This window comes from Diceros bicornis, chromosome 1, assembly GCF_020826845.1.
Source record: "Diceros bicornis minor isolate mBicDic1 chromosome 1, mDicBic1.mat.cur, whole genome shotgun sequence".
Lineage (NCBI taxonomy): Eukaryota > Metazoa > Chordata > Mammalia > Perissodactyla > Rhinocerotidae > Diceros > Diceros bicornis.
In genome coordinates, this window is record NC_080740.1 from 59,124,619 (window position 1) to 59,143,010 (window position 18,392).

Sequence of the window (18,392 nt, forward strand, 5' to 3'; positions counted from 1 at the left end):
CTACCTGTTGTTGCTTGGAAAATCAGAGTCAACTTAAACAGTAGTAAGGTTTTCCCCAGTGATAGTGTAAAATGGGGAGAGAGAGAGGGAAGTTTAACCTATTGGTACTAACCTAAATTCTATCAAATACATAGGATGTTAGTTCTTGGCATGTTTTATACAAAGAGAATCCAGAATTTTAAAACATTGTTATATCTAAATGGTCTAAATTGTTGTGTTTATGCACATTCACACTCACATACAAACTCATACACACATCGGATACCTCCTTCAAATACAAATACTTTATCCACATTTCACAGTTACACTTGGGGTAATTTATAAATATGGTGTATTTATTTAAATCTGGTATTTCACTTACCAATATTTTCCACGTTTATTCATTTTATTCTTTGTGGTTCCGTTTCCTTTTGGAATCAATAGCAGTTGTGCGAGCAGGTCTCAAAAAATATTACAGGAAAAGGACATTCCCAACAAAACCTACAAATCTATGCAGAACTAGAGACTGATTTCCAAAAGTGAATTTACAATATTCTCCCTCTTGTCAAATTCTGCATGGAAGTTTTACAAGTGCAAAAATATATTTGTGGAAAAAAGGAACTCATCAACCAACTGTCAGTTAGCATCCAGTACTGATCAGAATACAGTGATTTATTGTTTCTGGAAAGAAAAATATTTAATCTGGAATTATGTATATGCAGTGAAAAACGTCACGAAGTGCAAGAAAAAAACCCCTACATCAACGGAAAAGGCGAAGACAGTCATTTTTACACTTACACATTCATGCGCATGGTGTCGCTCTTCACTGAGAACGCTACCCGAAGAAAGCACATCCGCTTCTTCCTTCCTGCAGAAAATTTGGCAGATAGTGGAAAACCTCTAGCGAATCCTCCCGCAATAAAAGGCCATAAAATTGGACATTGAGAGGCAGTTTGAGGTAAGATATTCTATATACTTCAGTTCTCTCCGAAGCCTTTAGAGTGTACCATGCTGTTTTCCTGGCGAGGAGGCCCAGGAGCGCGGCGTCTGCTGCTCTTGCTTCAGCTCCTCACAGCCTGGAAGGCGGGGAGCGGGCAGGTCCACTACTCCGTCTCCGAGGAGGCCAAACACGGCACCTTCGTGGGCCGCATCGCGCAGGACCTGGGGCTGGAGCTGGCGGAGCTGGTGCCGCGCCTGTTCCGGGTGGCGTCCAAAGGCCGCGGGGACCTTCTGGAGGTAAACCTGCAGAATGGCATTTTGTTTGTGAATTCTCGGATCGACCGCGAGGAGCTGTGCGGGCGGAGCCTGGAGTGCAGCATCCACCTGGAAGTGATCGTGGACCGGCCGCTGCAGGTTTTCCACGTGGAGGTGGAAGTTAAAGATATTAACGACAACCCGCCTGTGTTTCCTGAAAGTAAGAAAAGAATAATCATCGCAGAATCTAGACCTCCGGAAACTCGGTTTCCACTAGATGGCGCATCCGATGCAGATATTGGTGTAAACTCGGCCTTGACCTACCGTATAAATCCCAACAATTATTTCGCTTTGGACACACAAAACAATCGTGAACAAACGTCTTCGTTATCACTTGTGTTGAGGAAATCATTGGACAGAGAGGAAATTCAGGAACATAGTTTATTATTGACAGCCAATGACGGAGGTAAACCCGAGCTGACTGGCACAGTTCAGCTGCTGATCACGGTTCTGGATGTGAATGACAACGCCCCAGAATTTGACCAATTCGTTTATAAAGTGAGAGTGTTAGAGAACGTATTCAATGGAACATTAGTGATCAAGCTAAATGCCACAGATCCTGATGATGGTACAAATGGAGATATAATTTACTCATTTAGAAGGCCTGTGTCACCTGCAGTGTTATATGCATTTATCATAAATCCCAACAGTGGAGAAATTAGGACAAAAGGTAAACTGGATTTCGAAGAAAAGAAATTATATGAAATATCCGTGGAGGCAATTGACAAAGGGAATATTCCAATGGCCGGTCATTGTACCATTTTGGTGGAAATATTAGATATAAATGATAACGCCCCAGAAGTCACCATCACTTCTCTGTCACTCCCCGTGCGAGAGGATGCTCAGGTGGGTACCGTCATCGCTTTGATTAGCGTGTCCGACCGTGACTCTGGCGCCAACGGGCAGGTGACCTGCTCAGTAACACCCAATGTCCCCTTCAAGCTGGTGTCCACCTTCAAGAATTACTATACGCTAGTGCTGGACAGCGCCCTGGACCGCGAGAGTGTGTCAGCCTATGCTCTAGTAGTGACCGCGCGGGACGGGGGCTCGTCTTCTTTGTCGGCCACCGCCAGCGTGTCCGTGGAGGTGGCCGACGTGAACGACAACGCGCCGGCGTTCCCGCAGCCCGAGTACACGGTGTTCGTGAAGGAGAACAACCCGCCCGGCTGTCACATTTTCACGGTGTCTGCGCGGGACGCGGACGCGCAGGAGAACGCGCGGGTGTCCTATTCGCTGGTGGAGCGGCGGGTGGGCGAGCGCGCGCTGTCGAGCTACGTGTCGGTGCACGCGGAGAGCGGCAAGGTGTACGCGCTGCAGCCGCTGGACCACGAGGAGCTGGAGCTGCTGCAGTTCCAGGTGAGCGCGCGCGACGCGGGCGTGCCGCCTCTGGGCAGCAACGTGACGCTGCAGGTGTTCGTGCTGGACGAGAACGACAACGCGCCGGCGCTGCTGCCGCCTGGGGCGGGCGGCGGGGGCGGCGCAGTGAGCCAGGTAGTGGCGAGGTCGGTGGGCGCGGGCCACGTGGTGACGAAGGTGCGCGCTGTGGACAGGGACTCTGGCTACAACGCGTGGCTGTCTTACGAGCTGCAGCCGGCGGCGGGTGGCGCGCGCAGCCCGTTCCGCGTGGGGCTGTACACGGGCGAGATCAGCACAACTCGCGCCCTGGACGAGGCGGATATGCAGCGCCAGAGCCTGCTGGTGTTGGTGAAGGACCACGGCGAACCGGCGCTGACGGCCACGGCCACCGTGCTCCTGTCGCTGGTGGAGAGCGGCCAGGCGCCAAAGGCCTCGTCACGTACGTCGGCGGGCGCCGCGGAGACGGCTCTGGTGGACGTCAATGTGTACTTGATCATCGCCATCTGCGCTGTGTCCAGCCTGTTGGTGCTCACGCTGCTGCTGTACACGGCGCTGAGGTGCTCGGCGCCGCCCACCGAGGGCGCGTGCGGGCCGGGGAAGCCCACGCTGGTGTGCTCCAGCGCGGTGGAGAGCTGGTCTTACTCGCAGCAGAGGAGGCAGAGGGTGTGTTCTGGGGAGGGGCCGCCCAAGACCGACCTCATGGCCTTCAGTCCCAGCCTTCCTCCTTGTCTGAGTTCTGCAGAGGGAACAGGTGAAAGAGAAGCAGATTTAGGACATTTGAAAGAGGTGAGTTCGTATTTACAATTGTCTTAACAGTATTAGCCTTCTTCACAGTTTTCCGTTTAAGATGTCTTCAATCGCAATTTTAAGATTATTCTTTAATTTTCCTCATTGTTATAGTATTTAATGAGTATTGTTGACATTATGGGTTTAATTATTCTTCAGATTGAAATATTAGGTCAAAAACCATAATAAATTGTCCACAACGCTAATCATTTGTTTTTGTTGTATTCATAATAGTTTTTAAGTATTTAATGTGTACGTCATCATTTACAAGAAACCCCACTTTATGAGTACATAAGCATTTAGAAAATGTTTGTTTTAATGAGGCTAACCATAATTTAAAATTTTAAATCTCTTTATTTTTAACATTTATACATATACTCACATACGTGTTTTATTTTAAAGAGAGCCATAACTTTTTTACATAAATATCTTTTTACAGGCACCATTTGTCTTTCTTTTAAAAAAATTTTAGGGTTGGTCCCTCCTCACTTTCCTCTAGGCACACCAGCATTCCTCTGTCAGGTATCCAATACGAAAAAACTTGCGATTTTCCTTTCACATTTTTATTTGCAGTCACATAATTACTCGTTTACACGAATACACTGGTGGGATTTTGTTATTCTTTCTTTTTGAAAGTTTATTAGCATATATAATGCATTTTACATTTCTCAGTCACCAGTACCTTGTGGAAATCCCTGCAAATCTGATACTTTAATAGCTGTGTAGTACTCCATAGTGTGGGTGTATTATTATATATTCAGTTATTCACCTGTTGATAAGCGCTTTGTTTCAAGTGTTCTTTTGCCCTCATAAACCATGCTGTACTATCATTTTACATATTCCTAAAATATTGGTGCTTTTATTTCTTTTTTTCTTTTTTCTTTTTTTTTTGTTTATTGCAGTAACATTGGTTTATAACATTGTATAAATTTCAGGTGTACATCATTATACTTCTATTTCTGCGTAGATTACATCATGTTCACCACCCAAATACTAATTACAACCCACCACCACACACGTGCCGAATTATTCCTTTCGCCCGTCAGAATGGCTATAATTAACAAGACAGGAAACAACATGTGTTGGAGAGGATGTGGAGAGAAGGGTGCTTTTATTTCTACAAAATTCATTCTCAGATGTGGAATTGATGCATCAAAGAGTATTAATAATTTTAATTTTAAAATGTGTTGCTAGATTGCTTTCCAAGAATTTTGTACTCCTTTTATTTCCATCACCAAGTTATGAGCACTCTCTCTTTTATTTCCAAAAGCAGTAGAGGTCTTATATTCTGCCAATGTGATCCATATAAAATGATATCTCATTGTTATTTTAATTTTAATTCCTATACACTACCACTGAATTTGAGCATATTGTTGTTTATATTTGGTTTTCTTTGAGTTATCAATTAGATTCTTTGCCCATTTTTTATTGAAAAAAATTTTTGTTTTTCAATTTGAGAAAGATCTCTGTAAAATATAGATATTAACTTTTATCTCCCATCTATATCACAAAATATTTTTTCCTCCTATATAATTTATATTGGATTGTTTATAGTATATTTTGCCATATAGAAGTGTTTTTAAAATTTCTAAATTAAAATGTCTATTTTCCTCTTATGGGATTTAAGGTCTCCAGGTTTAGTTAGGAAGATCTTCCCAACTCTTATATTAAACATTGTTTAATTAAATTCATTTAATAAATATTTCTTTTAAATTAAATTAATTTTAAATTGCGATATAATTGACATATAACATTATATTAGTTTCATGTGTACAACATAATGATTTGATATTTGTGTATATTGCAAAATGATCACTACAATAAATCTAGTTAACATCCATCACCATACATAGTTACAAATTTTTTTTCTTGTGATGAGAACTTTTAAGATCTACTGATTAGCAACTTTCAAATATATAATACAGTATTATTAACATATAGTCATCATGCTGTACATTGCATCCCCAGGACTTATTTATTTTATAACTAGAAGTTTGTTTCTTTTGACTTCTTTCACCTGTTTTGCCCACTTCTTACCCCCTGCATCTGGTAACCACAAATCTGTTCTCTGTATCTATGAGTTTTTTTTTTTTAGATTCCACTTAAGTGAGATCATTTTTCTTCATGTAGGCATTTATTGCTATAAACTTCCCTTTTAGCACTGCTTTTGTTGCATCCCATAAGTTTTGGTATGTTGTATTTCCATTTTCATTTGTTTCAAGATATTTTTTTATTTCCCTTTGATTTAATCTTTGACACATTGGTTTTCAGGGCTGTATTGTTTAATTTCTACATATTTGTGAATTTTCTGGTTTTCCTCCTGTTATTGACTTCTAGTTTCATACCCTTGTGGTCAGAAAAGATGCTTCATATGATTTCAGTCTTTTAAAATTTGTTGAGGCTTGTTTTGTGATCTAACATATGATCTATCCTGGAGAATGTCCCGTGTGTGCTTGAGAAGAATGTGTATTCTGTTGCCATTGGATGGAATATTCTGTATGTCAGTTAAGTCCATTTGGTCTAAAGTATAGTTCAAGTTCAATGTTTTCTTATTGATTTTCTGTCTGGATGATCTATCCATTGATGAAAGTGGAGTACTGAAGTCCCCTACTGTTATTGTAATGTTGTCTATTACTCCCTTCAGATCAGTTAATATTTGCTCAATATATTTATATATTCTGATGGTAGGTGCATATATGTTTACAATAGTTATAGCCTTTTGATGAATTGATCCCTTTATCATTATATATATATATCTCAATATTTATAAATTTATAATGACCTTCTTTGTTTCTTACTACAGTTTTTTTGCTTAAAGTTGATTTTGTCTTGTATAAGTATAGCTACCCCTGCTCGCTCTTTTGGCTTCCATTTGTGTGGAATATCTTTTTCCATCTTTTCACTTTGAGCCTATGTGTGTCCTTGAAGCTGAAATGAACGTCTTGTAGGCAGCATATAGTTGGGTCTTGTTTTTTTTTTAATGCCTTCAGCCACTCTATGCCTTTTGATTGGAAAATTTAATCCATTTACATTTAAAGTAATTATTGTTAGGTAAGGACTTACTATTGCCATCTTGTTAATTGTTTTCTGGCTGTTTTGTAGTTCTTTTGTTCCTTTCCTCCTCTCTTATTATCTTCCTTTCTAAATTGATGATTTTCCATAGTGGTATACTTTGATTCCTTTTTCTTTATCCTGTGTGTATCTATGATAGTTTTTTTTTTTGTTTTGTGGTTACCCTGTGGCTTACTTGTAACATTTTATAGGTATAAGAGTCTATTTTACGTTGATAACAACTTAAGTTTGATCACATGCAAAAACGCTACTCTTTTACTTCCCCCCATCATTTTATGTTTTTGTTGTCACAATTTACATCTTTTTGTATTGTGTGTCCATTAACAAATTATTGTAGCTATAGCTATTTTTAATGCTTTCATCCTTTAATCCTTATACTAGAGTTAAGTGGTTATCATACCACTGTATTACATGTTACGAGTTGGCATCCTTTCACTTCAGCTTGAAGAACTCCTTTTAACATTTCTTGTAAGGCAGAGCCAATGGCGATGAACTCCTTTAGCTTTTGTTTGTTTGGGAAAGTCTTTATCTCATCTTCATTTCTGAAGGACAACTTTGCAGGGTAAAGTATTTTTGGTTGCCAGTTTTTTTTTCCCCAACTCTTTAAATATATCATCCCACTCTCTCCTGATCTGCAATGTTTCTGCTGAGAAATCTGCTGATAGCTTTATGGGGTTCTCTTGTATGAAAGAATTTTTTTCTCTTGTTGCTTTTAAAATTCTCTCTTTGTCTTTGATTTTATACAGTTTTATTATAATTTGTCTTGGAGAGGATTATTTTGCATTGAAATTTTGGGGTGACCTATTAGCTTCGTGAATTTGGGTATTCAAATCTCTCCCCAGGTTTGGGAAGTTCTTAGTCATTATTTCTTTAAATAAGCTTTCTACCCCTTCTCTCTCTTCTCCAAGACTCCAATAATTGTTTCTTTTAAAGGCGCCTCACAAGTCCCATAGGCTTTCTTCATTCCTTTTCACTATTTTTTCTTTTTACTCCTCTTGACTGGATAATGTAGAATGATCTGTCTTGCTCCCTCTAGTGTCTGTCTTCAGCATTTCAAGTTTCTGGTTCTACAGCAGCAAGCTGCTCTCCCTTGTTCTCAGCGGCCACTAGACATCCAAGATATACTGGCTTCCTGTCAGAACCCCAAGTCAGGTGAGACAGGTACCAGTCCCTTGGACAGCCCTCCAAAAACCCAGAAGGCTGGATGCACCTCACTCCTCTTCTTCCTTCCTGAGAAGGCAAGCTGCCCCCTTGCCATTCTTTGTTCTCAGTGGCCCACCCCCCCCAGCATGCAAACTATGCCAATTCCATCAGTTCCTTGAGTGAGGAAATACAGAAACTAGTCCATGAGGCATTCCTCTGAGAAGCTGAAACATTGGACACGTGCTCTGCTCTTCTCTTTCTCCTTAAAGGTGAAGTAGAAATCCAAGGTGTTCTTTCCTGGCACTGAGCTGTGCCAGCTTGAGGGAAGGGCTGATTTGAGGAAAGCAAAATTACTTTCTTTATTTGTTTCAATGCAGCTGTTTCAGCTTTGTGCTCACCTGAGGTACTCCAACTTCTTAACTGGATTCTGGAGTTCTCATAAAGGTATTTTTGTCCATATATCATTGTTAATTGGTATTTTAGTGTGGGAATGAGGGCTAGGACATCCTATTCTGACGTCTTGCTGGCATCATTTTGATCCATTTTGAGTAAATTTTTGTATCTAGTGTGAGGTGGTCCAACTTCGTTCTTTTTCAAGTGGATGTTCAGTTGTCCTGGCATCATTTATTGAAAATAACTATTCTTTCTCCCATTGAATTGTTTGGGAGCAATTGTTGAAAATCAATTGACCAATAAATTTGGGAGTTTATTTCTGGATTCTCAATTCTGTTCTATTGATCTGTATGTCTGTCCTTATCCCAGTACCACATTCTCTTGATTATTGTAGTTTTGTGGCAAGTTTTTAAATCAGGAAGTATTAGTGCTCCAACTCTGTTCTTTTTTCCAAGATTGTTTTGACTGTTCTAGGTGCCTTGCATTTTCATGTGAATTTTAGGATCAGTTTGTCAATTTCTACAAGGAGACAGCGTACTTTTGTTAGGGAGTTTGTTGAATCTGTAGATCAATTTGAGGAGTATTGCCATCTTAACAGTCTAGAGTCTTGTGATTTATGAACATGGGATTTTTCCCCCATTTATTTAGGTCTTTTTAAATTGCTTTCAACAATGTTTTATAGTCTTCAGAGTATACATCTTGTATTTCTTTTGTTAAATTTGCTCCTTAATATTTTCATCTTTTTGATGCTATTGTAAATTATTTTCTTATTTCATTTTTCATTGGTTCATGTATAAAATATAATTGATTGATTTTTGTATATTAACCTTTTATCCTATAACTTTGCTGACATCACTTATTAGTTTTGTAGTTTTTAGTGGATTCTTTAGGATTTTCAATATACAAGGTCATGTCATCTGTAAATAGAGATAGTTTTAATCTTCCTTTCCAATCTGAATGTCTTTGATTTCATATTCTTGCCTAATTGCTCTGGCTAGAAACTCCAGTACAGTGTTGAATAGAAGTGGTCAGAGAAAACATCCCTGACTTGTTCCTTATCTTAGGGCAAAAGCATATGGTTTTTCACCTGTAACTATGATGTTATCTGCCAGTAGATCAGTAGTAATGTCCTCTCTTTCATTTCTGGTTTTAGTAATTTTAGTATTCTGGCTTTGTCTCTTGGTTAATCTAGCTAAAGATTTGTCAGTTTTGTTGATCTTTTCAAAGAACCAACTTTTGGCTTCTTTGTCTTTCTCTACTGTTTTTTCATTCTTTATTTCACTTATTTCTGCTCAGATCCTAATTATTGCCTTCCTTCTGCTTGCTTTAGGTTTTTTTTGCTTTTATTTTTCCAGTGGAGGTGGAGATTAGGTTATTGATTTGAGATATTTCTTCTTTTTTTTTGTGAGGAAGATGAGCCCTGAGCTAACATCTGTCACCAATCCTCTTCTTTTTTTATGAGGAAGACTAGCCCTGGGCTAACATCCAGGCCCATCGTCCTCCACTTTATAGGGGACCTGCCACAGCATGGTTTGACAAAAGGGCGTTGGTACGCTCCTGGGATCTGAACCTCCAGCCGCTGCAGCGGCATGGACGCACTTAACTGCTACGCCACTGGGCTGGCCCCCAGATATTTCTTCTCTTTTAATGTCAACATTTATAGCTATACATTTCCCTCCAAGCACTGCTTTAGTTGCATCCCATAAGTTTTCTTATGTTGTGTCTTCATTTTCATTCATCTCAGAGTATTTTCTAATTTTCCTCGTTCTCTCTTCTTTGACCCATTGGTTATTTTAGCATATGTTGTTTAATTTCCACATATATGTGAATTCTCCAAATTTCTTTTTGTTATTGATTTTTAATTTCATTCCATTGTGGTCAGAGAACATACTTTGTATGGTATCAATCCTTCTAAATTTATTGAAGCTTATTTTATGGCTTTGTGTTGGGAAGGGAAGTCTCATGTGCACACTCTTTCAACACCAGTCAGTCACATAAAAATGGGCCTTGGCCATATATGACAAATTCACAGCCAACATCATACTTAATAATGAAAAACTGAATGCCATTCCTCTGAGATTAGGAACAAGACAAGGGTGTCCCCTCTCGCCACTCTTATTCAACATAGTACTGGAAGTTTTGGCCAGAGCAATCAGGCAAGAAAAAGAAATAAAAGGTGTCCAGATTGAAAAGGAAGTAAAACTCTCACTGATTGTGGATGACATGATTCTATATATAGAAAACCCTAAAGAATCTGGCAGAAAACTACTAGAAATAATCAACAACTACAGCAATTTTCAGGGTACAAACTCAATATACAAAAATTAGTTGCATTTCTATACACTAATAATGAACTAGCAGAAAGAGAAGTCAATAATACAATCCCATTTACAATCACAGCAAAAAGAATAAAATACCTAGGAATAAATTTGACCAAGGAGGTGAAAGACCTGTACACTGAAAGCTATAAAACATTATTGGAAGAAATTGGAGACATAAAGAAATGGAAAGATATTCCATGCTCATGGACTGGAAGAATAAACATAGTTAAAATGTCCATATTACATAATGCAGTCTATAGATTCAATGCAATCCCAATCAGAATCCCAATGAAATTCTTCACAGAAACAGAACAAAGAATCCTAAAATTTGTATGGAACAACAAAAGACCCCAAAGAGCCAAAGCAATACTGAGAAAAAAGAACAAAGCTGGAGGTATCACAATCCCTGACTTCAAAATATATATACAAAGCTATTGTAATAAAAACAGCATGGTAATGGCAGAACAACAGACACACAGATCAATGGAACAGAATTGAAAGCCCAGAAACAAAATCACACATCTATGGACAGCTAATATTTGACAAAGGAGCCAAGAACATACAATGGAGAAAGGAAACTCTCATCAATAAATAGTGCTGGGAAAACTGGACAGCCAAGTGCAAAAGAAGAAAAGTAGACCATTATCTTACACCATGCACAATAATTAACTCAAAATGGATTAAAGACTTGAATATAAGACCTGAATTCATAAAACTCCTAGAAGAAAATATAGGCAGTATACTCTTTGACATTGGTCTTAGCAGTATCTTTTCAAATACCATGTCTACTCAGACATGAGAAACAAAAGGAAAATAAACAAATGGGACTGCATCAAACTAAAAATTTTCTGCAAGGCAAAGGAAATCATGAACAAAATGAAAAGACAACCCACCAACTGGAGGAAATATTTGCAAATCATATATCCAACAAGGGGTTAATTTCCGAAATATATAAAGAACTCATACAACTCAACAATAACAAAACAAACAACCCCATCAAAAAATGGGCAGAGGATATGAGTAGACATTTTTCCAAAGAAGGTATACAGATGGCCAACAGGCATATGAAAAGATGTTCATCATCACTAATTATTAGGGAAATTCAAATCAAAACTACAATGAGATATCACCTTACACCCATCAGAATGGGTATAATTAACAAGAAAAAAAATAACAAATGTTGGAGAAGATGCAAAGAACAGGGAACCCTCATATACTGCTGGTGGGAATGCAAACTGGTGCAGCCACTATGGAAAACAATATGGAGATTTCTCAAAAAATTAAAAATAGAAATATCCAATGATCCAGCTATCCTACTACTGGGTATTTATCCAAAGAACATGAAATCAACAATTTAAAGAGATGTATGCATCTCTATGTTCATTGCAGCATTATTCACAATAGCCAAGACTTGGAAGCAAACCGGGTGCCCATCAATGGATGAGTGGATACAGAAGATGTGATATATACACATACACACACACAATGGAATACTACTCAGCCATAAAAAAGACAAAATCGTACTATTTGCGACAACATGGATGGACCTTGAGGGTATTACGCTAAGCAAAATAAGCCAGATGAAGGCAAACACCGTATGATTTCACTCATATGTGGAAGATAAACAAACACATGGATAAAAACAACAAATTAGTTGTTCCCAGAGGGGAAGGGAGTGGGGGCGAGCGTGAAAAGGGTAAAGGGGCACATATGTACAGTGACAGATTAAAACTAGACTTTTGGTGGTGAACATGATGCAGTCTATACAGAAACTGATATATAATAATGTACACCTGAAATTACACAATGTTATAAGCTAATATGACCTCAATAAAATAAATAAATTAATGATAATAATAATAATAATGGGCCTTGGGCTTGGAATACTTTCTTAGCAAGAGATAAAGAGCCCACACAGCCAAAGCTTATCACCTTGTGTGGGAATATCTTTCCCTGTTTCAGGCTCAACGAATGCACTTTTGTCTCTGCTTAGAGGTGCATCATGTGGCACCTGGCCAACCCCACTGTTTCATTTGTCCCCCATCGGAAGGGACAAGGCCTTTCTACTGTGGCACAAGAGAGAGGCACATAGGCAAATTGCCCTGCAATAGCTTCTAGGAGAGACCTGCTGGCTATAGGGGCTCATGCCCACTATTGAAACTCTTCTTGCTCTGCCTCTTCTCTATGTGAGTAAAGTGTTGTTCCATCCAGAGCTTGACTGTGTTGTGTTTTTCTTGGCCACTGTGATGCCAAGATGCCATGGACAGAAGTGTTTAGTGTCCTTTGGGGTTGATAACCAGTGTACAATAATCTCCTTGATACTTAACATGTGCTGTATCATGGAGAATATTCCATGTGTATTTGAGAAGAATGTATATTCTGCTGTTGTTGGGTAAGTGTTCTATAGATGTCTTTTAGGTCTAGTTGGTTTATAGTGTTTTTACAGTCTTCCATTTCCTTGTTGATCTTCTGCCTAGTTATTATCCATTACTGGAAGTAAGATATTAAATTCTCCAAGTATTAGTGTTGAGTTGTCTATTTCTCCCTTCACTTCTGCCAATTTTTGCTTTGTGTATTTTGGGGCTCTACTGTTAGCTGCATATATGCTTATAATTGTTATACCTACCTAATTGACCCTTTTTATGTATATGACCCTAAAATGTCCCTCTTTATTCCTAGTAATGTTTTCATCTGATACTTGCATAGCCACTCCAGCTCTCTTGTGGTTGCTATTTGCACAATATATCTTTTTCCATCTTTTTACTTTCAACCTTTTTGTATCTTTGAATCTAAAGGTGTCTCCTGTAAACAACATATAGTTGGATCTTGTTATTTTTAAATCTAGTCTTATAATTCTGCCTTTTGATTGGATTATTTAATCCATTTGAATTTAATGTTATTATTGATATAGTTAGAATCATGTCTGCCATTTTACTTTTTGTTTTCTGTATGTCTTAATTCTCTTTTGTTTTTATAGTCCTTTACTAATTTCTTTTTATTAAGTGAATATTTTCAGATATAATATCTTAATTCCTTTAATGAGTTTTAATCTGTATTTTTGAGTTATTTTCTCAGTGGCTTCTCTAGAGTTTACCACATATGTTTTAACTTATCAGCATCTACTTCAGATTTATAGTAACAATTCTATTGAGACATTAAAATGTTACTCCTATATAGCTCTTTTTATTTTACTCTTTTTGTCCTATCATTAATATACATATTACATCTTGTGGTGGGTTGAACTGTAGACCCCAAAAAGATATATCTACATCCTAACCCCTGCGACTTGTGAATGTGACCTATTTGGAAAAAAGGTCTTTGAAGATGTAATTAAGTTTAGGATCTTGAGATGAGTTCATCCTGGATTTTCCAGGTGGGCACTAATTTCAATGACAGGTGTTTTTATAAGAGAAGAAAAGACACAGACACAGAGGAGAAGGGCATGTGAACGTAGAGGCAGAGATTGGAGTAATGCAAATAGCCACCAAAAGCTGGAAGAGGCCAAGAATGGAATTCCCACCCACTAGAGCCTCCAGAGGGAGCACGGCCCTGCCAACACCTTGAGTTTGGACTTCTCCCCTCTAGAACTGTGAGAAAAACTATCATAAGCCACCCAGTGTGTGGTAATTGTTTACAGCAGCTTCAGAAAACCGATACATATCTATATATATTGTAAACCCAACAATACATTGTTATAATTATTACTTTATATAATTTTATGTTTGATAAAGTTGCTGAGAGAAAAAGGGAGAGCAATTATATATTTATAGTATTTCTTATTTACCATTTCTGGTTCTGTTCATTTGTTCCTGTGGATTCAATTTACCATCTGGTGTCATTTCCTTATCCAATACAGCTGTTCTCCCATCCACCTCCTTTGCACAGTAATTGGCAAAGTTGTTACATTTCTATACTCATGGGCCCAGTGATACATTTATGCGTATTGTTTCATATAATTGCTTTTTAAGGAGAAGAAAGGAGAAGGCTCTGGACATATTTCATAAAGATTACTCTTTCTCTCTCTCTACCAGAGGCACAGGGGGATCTTTCTTGGATGTTCACTGTGAGAACCTGGTGGGATTTCCTGAAGGTAAAGCCCACAAAAGTGTGGGGGCCTCCCAAGACTCTGGCCTCCAGGAGTTTCTCCCTCTCAAGGTAGTCCACAATTCAGCCTCCAGCAATTCATCAAAATTTCCACTTAGGTGTTCCCTGCCAGTCTCTGGCTCTAGTGGCTTCTACTCCATGTAAGCAGATTTTGATTGTGACTCTGGATTTGCCTGTCTCTCCAGATTTCAGGGTGAAGGTTTTTCCTGCAAACTCAGTTCTCCGACGGGTTCAAGAAAAGTCATTTGCCCAGCTTTTTTGTTGTTGTAAGGACAGGAGTGACAAATTTCAAGCTCTTTACTTGTGGGAGCTGAAACTGGAAGTCAGAGTGTAAACTCTTAATTGAAAAAAACTTCTTGATAGATAATGCATCCCCTTATTTCTGACAGACAGGGAAAACCACTCCTGCTGCCCTTGACTTCCCCTGGCTGAAGACAAACTAGACTTACATTGCTGAAAGTTGAAATCTGAAGTTTATTCGTATCTCAAAATTTTTTCTTGAATGATGTCTTTGGGTTTGTTTTTTCTTTTCCATGTATTTGGTTTCTTTAAGACGTCTATTAGGGAGTGTGTTAGATCTCCTTTTTCTCTGTTCCAGAGCTATGCTTTTCCCTTTAATTCTTTTAAATTCATTGTTCTTTCCATTTATTTTTCTCAAACTTCTCGAGCGTTTCTTCTTGTTCTTGACTGTGAGCCAACCAGAGCCTGTTCACCTTTTTACTGGTTCTAATGTGGTGTTGATTTCTGTGATGATCTTATATTTCTCTTCCATTTATTTCCTGAATTGTGCCAACTCAGTTTTCATGGTCTTCTGTGGCCTTTTTATTTTCTCCTTGAAATTCTGTACCTGTGTTTTGAGTTCTTAATTCTCTGAGGCGCTTTAAAATTGTGAATATTTGACCAGAGACTTCTAGCCAAAAATTTTATCTGCTTGGTAGTAAAAATTTTCAGGTGTGCATTTTTATCTGTAATTTTTTTTGTGTGAGGAAGATCAGCCCTGAGCTAACATCTGATGCCAATCCTCCTTTTTTTTTTTTTGCTGAGGAAGATTGGCCCTGAGCTAACATCCGTGCTCATCTTCCTCTACTTTATATGGGACGCCGCCACAGCATGGCTCGACAAGCAGTGTGTCAGTGGGCGCCCGGGATCGAACCAGCGAACCCTGGGCAGCCACAGCGGCTGCACTCGCACTTAACCACTTGCGCCACCGGGCCAGCCCCATCTGTAATTTTTAATATTTATTTTCTTATTCTTTCTTGTAATATTTATGTAGATCCTATGTTGGCTCTTTTTTTGAGAGGAGTTCTTGTCTTTGAGAGGAGTTACTTTAGGACCAGCTATCTGCAGGCAAAGAATGTAAATGGAGGGGCCAGCAGTGCTCGGGACGAACAGGGACATTTCCTTATTTTCTGTTTGGTACAGTGGTTTGTGTGTACCTTAGCTTTTACATATCTCCAACTGAAGATAACTGACAGATGCAGAGCAATTTGTCATCCAGAGTTTTCTCTTTACCACATCCTTAGGTTCACTCTTGGAATAATAGTGCATCTACTCACTATCACATTTAATCCTAACTTCTCTCCTATCTTGTGCTGACAAATAGGTTACAGGAGAGTCCTGCCTGATTCAGGCTATGTGCTTAGATCTTTTTGTTCCAAACAAGGGGTCATTGGTTTTGCATCTGTGCAAGCCACTACTCTGGAAAACTCCAAACTACCAGCTCTTCTCAAGGTCTCCAGTGGCAGGAACCTCTTTGAGCATTCTCTCACATCTTGGTTCCATTTTCATGGCCCTTGATAACTTCTCTTCTTATATATTATGGTTGAAGTCAAATGTTTTATAGAGTTTCATCAAAGATTAATTTTATCTTTTGTCATCCCCTCTTTAGTTGTTTTTGGTAGATTTCCTGGAGAAGAGACATTAAAATGTCCATTTTCATTTACTAATAATTGGTAGAAATGCCTCTTTTTGCCTAGTTATTGTAGGTATGTAAGATAGCTATGCTTTTTATATTTATTTTTAAGCTAATCATCTCATTTAACTCTTTTTATTTATTTTTACTATTATCATTATTTTTGGTGAGGAAGATTGGCCGTGAGGTAATATCCATTGCCAATCTTACTCTTTTTGCTTGAGGAAGATTGGCCCTGAGCTAACATCTGTGCCAATCTTCCTCTATTTTGTATGTGGGTGGCTGCCACAGCATGGCTTGATGAGTGGTATAGGTCCATGCCAGGCCACCGAAGCCAAGTGTGCCGAACTTAACCACTACGCCACCAGCCGGCCCCTCATTGAACTCTTTTTAGTTCCAATTATTTTGTTTCTTTAATTCTCTGGGATTTTATAAGTGGAAAATTAAATTACCTATAAATTCATTATCTAACAATATATTGATCCTCCTTCCTAACACACACATACACACACACACACATTTCCTTATCTTGTGTTGTCTAGATTTTCCAAGTCAGTACTGAATAATAACTATGACATGAAGTGTCCTGTTATGCTCATGATTTTTTATGGAAATAGTTCTGGTGTTTTACTGTTTAAAACGAAGGTGGTCATTGTTTTGTGATAAGTTTCTGTCAAATTTTTATCAAATTTCTTTTAAACATCTGTCATAATAATGGTCTGGTAATATTTTGTTTAGCATTTTTTGAAACTATAATATAATGTGAGATTTGTGTATAGTCTTTTTTGCAGAATGTTGATAGTATCTTCATCAGATTTTTGTCTCAGGTTAGGCACTATCTAATAAAGTGATGTCAAGGAGAGTGGTTGGTAATGGTTGCAAACCTTCATTTTCAGTCACATGATGAAAATTTTCATCTGCAGCTTGGGGAAGATCTAGTGTGACTGCTTACCAAATATGTAGGAATGTGAAATTTGAATGTAGATAAAATATATTATGTGATTGAACCACATAGGCTAGCTCTTAGCATAATGACATTCAGCAAATTTGAGTAAAAAAAAAAGTAAGTATAAAAGTCTAGGACTTTTTGATCTGTGGCTTAATAGCATCTAGAAAAAAATAGTCGTGAATTTTAGTTTTCAATCCATCATGAAAAAAGTAATTGATTGGCTGTTACAGAACCAGATGCAATTTTAGGCGTTACTTGATATGTAGTATTTAGAATGAAAGGAGTTGATTTGACCAACCTGGAGTATGAATTTAAGTTCTGAGGGCTACACTTTGAAGGTGAAATAGAAAAATATTTTTATAAAAAATTAATTTTTGGAAAATTAGTACACAATTATAAAAAGTAGTAAGTAAACACAACATAGAGTTAGAGTGAAGATTCATGAACAAAGATCCAAGACACTTTATATGGTATTATGTCACAGAGAAAAATAAGTTCCTTGGTAACAGAAACTTGAGAAAGAAATGCTGTAGTAATGTGTTACTAGTAAAGGTTTGGAGTTAAACAAAAAAGGTATGACATAAGAGGATGTTGTGTATTGAGAGTGCTTTAGCCACTTAATTTACATGCCCAGAGCTTAGCTAAATACTCAAGAAACAAAATTGAATGGTGCAGATCTCTACCCTCAAAGAACTCCCACTCTATTAGACTTGATTTGGACACTTCATTAAGCTATCTTACAGGATGAAAATTTTCTTAATGTGATTGTGATGTCCTGTCTTTTGATTTAGTTTCCATAAGTACATAATATACTCCCAGGGAATAATCTTAAGCACTAAGAACGTCTTGTTTAAAGTACAATATCCTTTTGCTGACAAACTCTTTGGTGGGTATCAGATTTACCATTCTCTTGTTTGGCTTCAAGATTTCTATTAGGAGCTTATGCATTATGGCTAGAAATCTTTTGATTTTACAGCTTAAAGCCAAGTTTGGTGGGAGAGCTTTATAATAATAGTCTTGGTTGTAGGACCCAAGCAGAAATCAGGATTGTGCTTTTGCAGCGAGTCCACTTAAAGTTGTACTTGCACCTAATTGAAAGCTTGAAAATGTCTGCATTAGGAGA

At 38.2% G+C, this 18,392-nt stretch overlaps 1 protein-coding gene across 6 annotated transcripts in view; it reads left to right on the top strand.

The window, feature by feature from the left end:
* Window positions 1-18,392, top strand: part of LOC131406372 (protocadherin alpha-C2) — a 162,156-nt gene that overhangs the window by 62,293 nt on the left and 81,471 nt on the right. Inside the window, exon 1 of one of the 6 annotated variants that reach the window (XM_058542325.1) lies at window positions 195-3,375. The exons of the other annotated variants lie outside the window; for them this stretch is intronic. Coding sequence (XP_058398308.1) covers window positions 988-3,375 — 2,388 coding nt within the window. The 5' untranslated portion in view covers window positions 195-987. Of the gene's footprint in view, window positions 1-194; window positions 3,376-18,392 lie in introns of those variants that run through there. 6 annotated transcript variants of the gene reach the window in all.